Here is a 9,997-nt window from a genome sequence, read left to right as displayed (position 1 = left end):
CGTAGCCGGGTAGCCATGATACCAGTCTGTATAATGTCCTGGGATGTCGTCCACTGTCTACCTCGGTTTCCACTACTGCGCATGTGCGTTAGGGACAGAAAGGCAGACGCGACCGCAGCAGTATGGAGAGAAAAAAAACATGACGCATCGACTATTAAATTAGTCGCCGACTATTTTAAAAGTCGACATAATCGTGACTAGTCGACTAATCATGGCAGCCCTACCCACAATGACAAACCAACCAACATACATTCATCATAATGATCAAAACTTAGGCCTGTCTGCTAGCTTGGTTTCCTTTCACACGTATGTGCATGCATGTGTACGCACACACACCTCATCGGTGAGCTCTCTGCCTGAGTTAGAGCGTGGTCTCTGGGGTCCAGGAGTTTCAATTCCAGGACTGGATGCTGGATCATCATTTTCCTGTTCTCACACACACACACACACACACACACACACACACACACACACACACACACACCTTTTCATTTAGACTTATTCTTGGCACTTTTCCCAGACCTTTAGATTTTTCCCTCCCCAAAATCTAACTCCATATTCTTTTACTGCAAATCTGAATTGAGCAATAATTCTAACCATAACCTTGGAACCCAGAGAAAGTAACAGAAATTCACTTTATGGATATTATAAATGTATTATTAATGTATAAGAGTTACTACGTGATAAGAGTTACCTGTGCAGTTACAACTTTATCACCACTGGTGGCACTAGCGAGGTCCAAAGAGTGCTGTAGCTCTTTAGTGAGGCATCTCACAGTGGAATTAGGACTGACCAATCCGCACGGGTCCTCTACCACCTCTGCAGAGACTGACCAATCAGAAGACACATTATGTCACCAGCCATTAGAGAAACCAAAAATCCCAGGTGAATAAAACGAACCGTACCATCCAGCCCTGTTGGTCGCTTCACTTCCTGAGACTTTGTGCCGGGCGGTACGGCGGGGCGAGTCGGGGGTGGTGGGCGACGGGGCGGGGCCCCACCGGGAGGGGGCGGTCTTGAGGGCGGAGTCTTCTTTGTGCTGGCTACAATGTCTGGCTCCACCGTGAACTGCCTGGGGGGTTTGGAGGGGCCGGACGTGTCCAGCTCGGCCAGTTTGTCCGCGAGGGGCACTTGCTCCAGGATGTCGGCGGTCGGGGGCACGTCTGAGCCTGCCGGGGCGCAGGCTGCCAGCTCGTCGGGGGGAGGAGGCGCTCCCAGGGCGCTCGTGATGTCCGGAGGAGGAGGGGAAGCGGCCGGACTGCCGTCCTGAGCCGCGGGAGTCCCGTCCGCAACGTCGGGAGCCGCTTCCGGGACGTCCCGCAGGACGACATCGCGCAACCGTAGCAGTTCAGGGGCGGCGTCGTCGGGAGGGGACGCTGGGAGGTTTGGAGCGGCTGACGCTTCATCTTCTGTCCCGCACATCCTGTCGGGGGGACGTGCATCCTCTCTCCTCAGAAACTCCTCCTCCACCCCGGAGTCCTTCTGACTCTCCTCTATAATACTGTCAATGATCTGGAGAGGGAGATTAACTCGTCAACCTCAGCACGAAGCCGTTTGAACTCGTAAATTAACAACGATCTGTGCGGTGACACGGCTGAGCGATAAACAGGGTGGATATCACTTAAACCACAACATTGGTTAGCGTTGCTATAGCAACAACCGGGTTGTGTCAGCCCTGCCAGCAGGAACCTCGGTACACACACTTATTGATGGCATGGGTTTGGGAGTCAGCCAATACATGAACACACACACACACACACACACACACACACACACACACACACGAATAAGAAATCTCTGAGTGCTTCAAGTGTGGATTTCACTCTCTCACACCTACACCCACATGAACACCCACACCACCCCAAGAGGAACCGCAGTGGTTTGGACCAGGTAGCGCGGTAATACACTCCCAGTGGGTCGGGTTCCTTCTACACTGGCATTACATTCAACAGGACTTTGTCATCACGCCCAGCACGGCGGCGATATGGGAGATAAAGACAGGAAAATAGCACTAGTGTGTGCACACGCCCACCTGCACAGAGTCGTCATGGCGAGGCTCTGATGGTGCCAATCCAGCAGCTACATCCTGTGCCTCATCTAGACCCTGTAGCCAATCAGAAGGCGGAGATGAATCACGCAGTGTCACAAAACACACCAGGTCCCACTAAAATAAAACTTCATGATTACACAGGGTGCAATTACACTGCAACTGGGCTAAAACATTAAGCAGTTTGCCAGTTTATATTACCCATATCCAGTACAGCACTGGGCAAAGTCATACGACTCACTAACACAAACCAACACCTGCTCTAGCACATGTTCTCTGGAGTTAAATATTCACCAATACTCCTCATAATTAACCCCAAACATACCTTAAGAATATTTTAAAGAAGAAAATCTCTTGCAATTGGGAAGGTGTTCTCTCTTCATGCTACATATCTACACCACAACAGCCAAACGCCAGTGAAACATGAAAAATCTCCATGAGTCATCAGGTCAGGTGTCCAGCAGTGTGGTCAGTGCCAAACGCTGGTGTGATTATTAAGCTAAAACCAACACTGCTCTCTACCTTCGTCCAACAAGATTATGAAAAATGTCTTAAAGGGACTCCGGTGATCTGCACAGTAAATGTACTGTGTGCTTTGAACAGGCAGTTCTAAACCGGGACACACTCTTGAAAAAAACATGCTTTAAAGTTTAACTTCCTCTTCAGATCATTTTAGGTTGAACTGCTCTCACCTTCGGTTGAGGAAGGATGAACTTTGCAGGGGACCTACAGGGAGACCGAATAAAGAGGAACTAGTTAGATCCAAGTTGACTTCAGGTGTACATTTTTGCAACGTGTATTATTCACACACATCTCCAAAACCTCCGTCAGAAACGTGAAGTGACATTTTGAGTGATCAAACACAGCTCTTCTGTTTTTTTCTTCTTGTTTTTTTAAAATATTCAAGAGCTTAACGCTCCAGAAAGAATCTTGCCCTCAAACCAACTGGCAGGAACCTGTTTGAGGCGATTATGTGAGATCACTACTGGAAGCTGGAGAGGTTTTGGGATCTCTGTCGTGCAAGCAGAGCCAAAAGCGGCTCCTTTGTACCAGCTTTACACGCGACGGGCGGTGTGGGGGACAGGAGCTAGGGGGGACAGGAGCTAGGGGGGACAGGAGCTAGGGGGGACAGGAGCTAGGGGGGACAGGAGCTAGGGGGGACAGGAGCTAGGGGGGACAGGAGCTAGGGGGACAGGAGCTAGGGGGGACAGGAGCTAGGGGGGACAGGAGCTAGGGGGGACAGGAGCTAGGGGGACAGGAGCTAGGGGGGACAGGAGCTAGGGGGGACAGGAGCTAGGGGGGACAGGAGCTAGGGGGGACAGGAGCTAGGGGGGACAGGAGCTAGGGGGGACAGGAGCTAGGGGGGACAGGAGCTAGGGGGGACAGGAGCTAGGGGGGACAGGAGCTAGGGGGGACAGGAGCTAGGGGGGACAGGAGCTAGGGGGGACAGGAGCTAGGGGGACAGGAGCTAGGGGGACAGGAGCTAGGGGGACAGGAGCTAGGGGGGACAGGAGCTAGGGGGGACAGGAGCTAGGGGGGACAGGAGCTAGGGGGGACAGGAGCTAGGGGGGACAGGAGCTAGGGGGCCAGGAGCTAGGGGGGCCAGGAGCTAGGGGGGACAGGAGCTAGGGGGGCCAGGAGCTAGGGGGGACAGGAGCTAGGGGGGACAGGAGCTGGGGGGACAGGAGCTGGGGGGACAGGAGCTAGGGGGGACAGGAGCTAGGGGGGACAGGAGCTAGGGGGGACAGGAGCTAGGGGGGACAGGAGCTAGGGGGACAGGAGCTAGGGGGACAGGAGCTAGGGGGCCAGGAGCTAGGGGGGACAGGAGCTAGGGGGACAGGAGCTAGGGGGACAGGAGCTAGGGGGACAGGAGCTAGGGGGACAGGAGCTAGGGGGGACAGGAGCTAGGGGGGACAGGAGCTAGGGGGGACAGGAGCTAGGGGGACAGGAGCTAGGGGGACAGGAGCTAGGGGGCCAGGAGCTAGGGGGTATTACATAAGCCAAAACAGAAATATCAGATGCTCAAAGACTATATTACATAACAATAACACGGAAAAATATCTAAATCACAATTCATTTTTCCACTATTAAATATAAATCTCTCTTACAAGCCATGTCACAAATTGTTACATAATCGTGCACACGCACATACGGTCCCTTTCTAAATTCACAGCAGATTAAGAGTAGGCCTAAACAACAACTGTGTTTATTTAAAAGGCTCCCAAGTCTCCCCAGCCTGACAGAGCTAGTAGTCTCCCACACACCCTTTGACCCTGATCGTACTGTGAAAAGACTGTATTAGATGTGAGCGTCCTGTAATTGATCACAGAACTCTGCAAACCATCCCACGGAAGACCATCAGATTACGCCCTATTTAACTTGTAAAGGAAGCGGACAAATGATCTGTGCTGTCACTAAGGTGGACTGGCACCGGTCCTCAGAGACTTGAGCTTTATTTTTAATCCTGCAGTAGCTCCCCTGCTTATCACTCAAGCACTGGTTGTGTACACACAAAATACACCACTGCACCAATGTAGCAGAAAGACAGCCTGTTCAGTGAGGAAATGAAGAACAAATAATTACAGAATAACAAAATGGACATATTAAACACACTCCCAGTGCTTACAACAACACAATGTTTATCCACGACCATTTACTCGACCACGCAGCCCAAAGGATCCCACGATAAACAGTAATCGACTCCTTTATGGAGAGATCAAGATGATATTGGTACACCAACACTAAAGGGCTCGTCTGGCTGGGAGCGCCAGGACTAGACCACACAACCTCCACGACTCTCGTCTGTGTAGCGTCCGGGTCTTCACGTCGGTCGGGGGTTTGAGGATGTGTGCTAACATACTCTAGCATACACCAGCTAGCCCGCTTAGCCGCCCCGGGCCCGTGGACACCCCGAGATGTCCGATAAACGGACGTTCGCGCTTGCATACTTACACCTTGGGCGAGGGGCTGAAGTTAACGTCTTCCGCGGCGTCGTAAAACTCCTCCGCGTCGCTGGTGTCCGACGCCATTTACAGCAGCACTAGCCTGTTAGCCGCTAGCTTGTTAGCCTGTTAGCCGCTATCCCGTTAGCCTGTTAGCCGCTATCCCGTTAGCCCGTTAGCCGCTATCCCGTTAGCCTGTTAGCTAGCTGTGCGCGACGGCTTCAGCTGCAAGAGAGACGCGCCTCACTTCACCAGTTTTTAACAAACAAAAAGGACCAGACCGTTTAAAACACATACAGTCTAGCGCGACAGTCCACCCGCTCCGCTCCGAGCCGCTCCGCCTCCGGTGGGCGGCGGCTGGGTAGGTGGTGACAGGCCGACTCCAACTACACCCCAAACCCCTCAGAGACGGGAGAGGCCCCGGGTCACCCGCGCGGCCACAGCGGTGCTAACACACACGAACACACGGCGCGACTCGCCAGCCGGCCCCCGCGGACCGACCCAGCCTTATCGGCTCAACGAGCGAGGCTGTCGGACGGCGTCGATAACGGCTGTCCGCACCAGGTCCGTCCGCTCCCCCGGGATTCACCACCGAACACACGGAGGGACGTCAAGTGATTTTCTCACAACCGCCGAAGTCTCGCACTGAGATCTCGCGATGTTTCGCGAGGCAGCGTGAACACATGGCAGCTGATATGATGGTGGATGATTCAATCAGTGTGGACCAACAGCTTGGTCCTGTACCAATAACACGGGGAAAATGCATTCTTTATACAAATAGATAGATAGATAGATAGATAGATAGATAGATAGATAGATAGATAGATAGATAGATAGATAGATAGAATTTTGATTTTTAGATAGATAGAGATTATTTTCATATTTAGATAGATAACAGATATCATTTTCATGTTTTGATAGATACATGATTTTCATATTTAGACAGATAGACAGGCAGATAGATAGGTAATTTTCACATTTAGATAGATAAATATAGATAATTTTCACATTTTGAGAGATAGATAGATAGATAGATAGATAGATAGATAGATAGATAGATAGATAGATAGATAGATAGACAGATAGATAGATAGATAGATAGATAGATAGATAGATAGATAGATAGATAGATAGATAGATAGATAGATAATTTTCATATTTATGAGATAAATAGGTTTCATTTTCATATTTAGATAGATAAATATATATAATTTTGATGTATAGATAGATAGATAGATAGATAGATAGATAGATAGATAGATAGATAGATAGATAGATAGATAGATATTTTTAAATTTTGTAGTATGAAAAGCCCCGCTACTGCTAAAATACTAAAGCAGCGCTCTCCACAGCTACAGACTGAGTCGGTGTGCCCACCAAGCCGATTGCCACCGAGCACCGCGGTTGTCCAACTCATCGGTGGGGCTTTCAGAGAGCTCACGTCCCAAAATATCTTCACTGTGGGAATATACGCTGGGATATACATATTACAGCCAGGTCGAGCTCATCGGAATTACACGCATACGAATTCGACCCAAGTGAAGTCATGTAAAATAATTATTCCATTGAAAGTGATTGAGTCGAGATGCATTTGCATGCAATGTAGCGATGTATTAATTTCCCAGGCTTTATGCCCCCAGGTATTACGACTACTTGGCGCTTGTTGAATCGACCAATCATCGAATCACATCACGGCTGCGCAGTGAACTTCTTTTGGCGACGGAAGTTTTGAGCGTCTGCTATTGACTGACAGCCACGCGGGCCATTCGCCGTTGTGCGCAGCGCGATTCCCTTGAGGCCGCGGCCAATGAGAATCGCGGAGGCGGGTCGAAGAGAGGTCCATGAGTGGAGTGGATTTGAGGGGTTTAAGAAGAAAATAAGGGCAAATCCCGCTGCTGCAGGTAAACAAATTAAAAACGTTAAAGTTTATTTGTGTGGTGTGGAGGTTAACGGGCGCTTTGTCGCTCACCCAGCGTCATAAATCGCCTCCTCGGTAAACATTACATGAAGCTAAGCGGCTATGTGGCTAAGCGGAGCCGGAGCGGCGGTGTGAGGGAGAGCAGCCGAGCCGAGTCTCTCCTCTCCGGGGTTCGGTCCGTCCGGCGAGTCCCGGTGGCCGCTGAAGTTAGTGGACTCGTCACTGGTCCTGTAACTGATCCTGACAGTCCCGACGCTTAAGAACCAGGGCGGGCAAACGCCGAGGCGGGGTGTTCGGGTCCGTGGAGGCTGCCGGTGTGTTTTCACCCTGTGGAGGAATTCTGGAGGTGTGAGACTGACACAACTGGACCGGGCGGACATGTGCACCTACTTTATACCGCGTTACTGCCCGTCTCCTGCCCGCCTGTACCGGCTCTTAGTGGGGTGTGAGTGTTGAGTACAACCTGGGGTTGTTGAGTCCAAAAGAGGGAAGATACTGTCAGGCAAATGGGGGAGAAATCTTTATTCAAGACTATGTTTTCTCCACCATGAACTACCATTGTGCCAACACTATTGGTCCATGTGTACCAGTAATCAGCTGAAGGCAAACGTGTGGTGTTATACCCACAGGACTAGTCTCATATCTTGGTATTTGTGGGACAGAACAGAATGGGGAATATTTGAAACAGTTATTGGTAAATTACTAGAAGATCCAGTAGGCCAGCAGTAACGTGGTGGCTGTTTTTCTTTCTTTCTTTTAAAATTAAGTGGGTGGTGAACTCTGTGTGTGTAGCAGCGGAGACTTACAGTACCCACATGTGTTGTTTTGGACATGACAACATGGTAACGCAACCCCAAAATCTAAAAACAAGCTATTCTACCCAGAGCCCTCGGGCCCAAAGGGGCTCTGAGAATAGGAGCTGTGTGTCTCCTTCTGCCTGCCATGTCACTCGATCCGTTTTAAAAGGATGGAGGGTGAGCTCATGATCTCACATGACGGAAAGCGCTTTTTCATTACATTTTCTTCTTGCCCCCTGATGCAAGTCCTTCTGTCAAGAAATCTGTCTGTGTTTGAGAACTAACGTGTCTCCCTTCTGACAGGTCAGTTATGAATGAACTGTAAATTATAAGCAGCGTGGAGTTGGTTTGTCGCATTGGAATGCTAAAGACCAAGTCTTGTACATTACGCAGGCCTTTGAAGTCTAGTCTTAGTCTGACTAAGTTTTGTTTTGTTATATTGGCTACGTTGACTGGTGGTCCCGCACCAGTATTCAGAAGCATTAGGGTCATTAGCAACCCAGTAGTCTCTGCATGCCACTCCAAAAGATCTCTTCCCCTCTTTCTTGTTGCCTAGTGGTTATATGTAATTGAGCCTGTTCTGTCATGAAGCGGGGTTGCTATTTGAGTAAAAGTACTTCCGAGTAAGACCCACTGTTAAATACAGGCCTTGTCACCTTGTCAGCTGCAGCTGAAGTCTGGTGCCGTGACCCGGCCCACGTGCCCTTGTCCATCAGCCTCCGTGTTGCTAGGGAAGAAGCGAGTGGCACTAGAGAGTGAATAGTGCATTTCTGCGGAGGCATTGTGCCGGACACCCAGCTTCACACCGGCCTGCTTCACAGCCTCCTGGACTTGGAACGCACTTAAGAGAGAGAAAAAAAGAACATAACACCTCTTTAATGGCTAATTATGACGGTGATGTAATGTTATAGAATGACGTGTTGCTTCCACTGCAAGTGTTATTACGGTACACAGTAATGCAAAGTTTGCCCAGTATAAGAACGCCTGTGGTGAAGTTGACATTTTGAAAACAAACCAGGCTTTAACAGCCTATGGAACAATATCTGGCTTTTATTTGGCTGTGAGATGATCTGAATATGAAGTAATGAAGTTGATTTAGGCCTAGAGGCTCTCGTCTAGGGGAGAGACACTGGGAGAGAGGGTGTCTGCCCCATCCCACTTAAGTGTCTGCACCTTTCCCAGTTGGTGTGCTTACTGGGAGATATGACAAGCACCCAGGCTGGCTGCCATCCCAAGAATATTTTTTGATTTTTGGCATTCACGTTGGTGGTCATTTAAACATCAATGCTGTAAAACGTTTGGCTACTACTAGAGTGTACTTGTACCTTGCATATAAAATGTCAGTTACATTGGATCTGATGAGTGAGCTGGTTTATGTTTCAAATAAACCAGCCCTTTCCAGCCCTGAATGTGTTATCTTATGACCTTTCACCATTAAGCTTTGGACAGAGCCCCACATTGCTAAATGGCTTAGGAATGCGATTCTTGTCCTGCATCCTGAAAGTGCCACTCTGATCCAATCACAGTAAGGCTTATTTCAGCCCGGTTGTCTACAATAGCCTTCTCTCTGTTTCAGTCTGTTCCTCTCCTTGATGAAATCTGGCTGTTTAGTTTGATGCAGGTGTGAGCTTCCTGAGAGTGCAGCTGCTAAGCATAGGGATTACCTCAGCACCAGGTGAGCTGTGTTATAGTTGCGGCTGAAGTAATTGTGTCTGTTGCCGGTGTCTCTTTTAGTGTTTATAGAGTCTCAGCTTTGATGGTGCCTACATGGTTATTGCTGGAATGAAAAGGATGTGAGCCTGATGTAGAGGGTGGGAGTGAAAGAACTGTGTGTTGTCTTGCTTCTAAAAAGCAGACAGCTGAATTATTTAAGAGAGTGAGAGAGTAAGAGAGACAGAAAGAGAGAGAGAGAGAGAGAGAGAGAGAGAGAGAGAGAGAGAGAGAGAGAGTGTGTGTGTGTGTGTGTACACTTCTGTCTTAGGCTTAGCTCTCCAAGTCTAGTCTGCGTTTGGCACTGCAGTTAGAGCAGAGACAAGTTTTCGTGCCAGCTAGCACCCTTGTCAGCCTTCAGCTAGCTTAGCAAAGCTCATCCTCGCACCACTGTGACCTCTGCCCGTTGCCAAGGTACTGTGGTTGCCAAGGCAATGTGGCGGCCTCCCCGAGCTGTCGGGCCGGTTAACGTGCTCACATCCTGTTCCTAAGCGGGTCTGGCACTGTGGTTTGCAATGTGAAATGGTTTATGCCTGGACTTTATAACTGTCTTAACGGTGATGAGTTTGCACTGAACATGAAC

General features: G+C 49.6%; 1 protein-coding gene across 1 annotated transcript in view; it reads right to left on the bottom strand.

Moving 5' to 3' along the window:
* Positions 1-5,644, bottom strand: part of LOC143496644 (WD repeat-containing protein 44-like) — a 7,963-nt gene extending 2,319 nt beyond the window's left edge. The window contains exons 1-6 of the mRNA XM_076992827.1: positions 5,000-5,644; positions 2,740-2,773; positions 2,033-2,104; positions 906-1,512; positions 695-828; positions 327-426 (exon numbers count right to left, since the gene is read on the bottom strand). Of these exons, the coding sequence (XP_076848942.1) occupies positions 327-426; positions 695-828; positions 906-1,512; positions 2,033-2,104; positions 2,740-2,773; positions 5,000-5,076 (1,024 nt within the window). The 5' untranslated portion in view covers positions 5,077-5,644. The remainder of the gene's footprint in view (positions 1-326; positions 427-694; positions 829-905; positions 1,513-2,032; positions 2,105-2,739; positions 2,774-4,999) is intronic.
* Between the last annotated feature and the right edge of the window lie 4,353 nt (positions 5,645-9,997).

The sequence above is a fragment of the Brachyhypopomus gauderio genome, unplaced genomic scaffold, assembly GCF_052324685.1.
Source record: "Brachyhypopomus gauderio isolate BG-103 unplaced genomic scaffold, BGAUD_0.2 sc98, whole genome shotgun sequence".
Taxonomy (NCBI): domain Eukaryota; kingdom Metazoa; phylum Chordata; class Actinopteri; order Gymnotiformes; family Hypopomidae; genus Brachyhypopomus; species Brachyhypopomus gauderio.
Note: the sequence above shows the minus strand (reverse complement) of the source record. Positions and strands in the feature narration are given on the sequence as shown.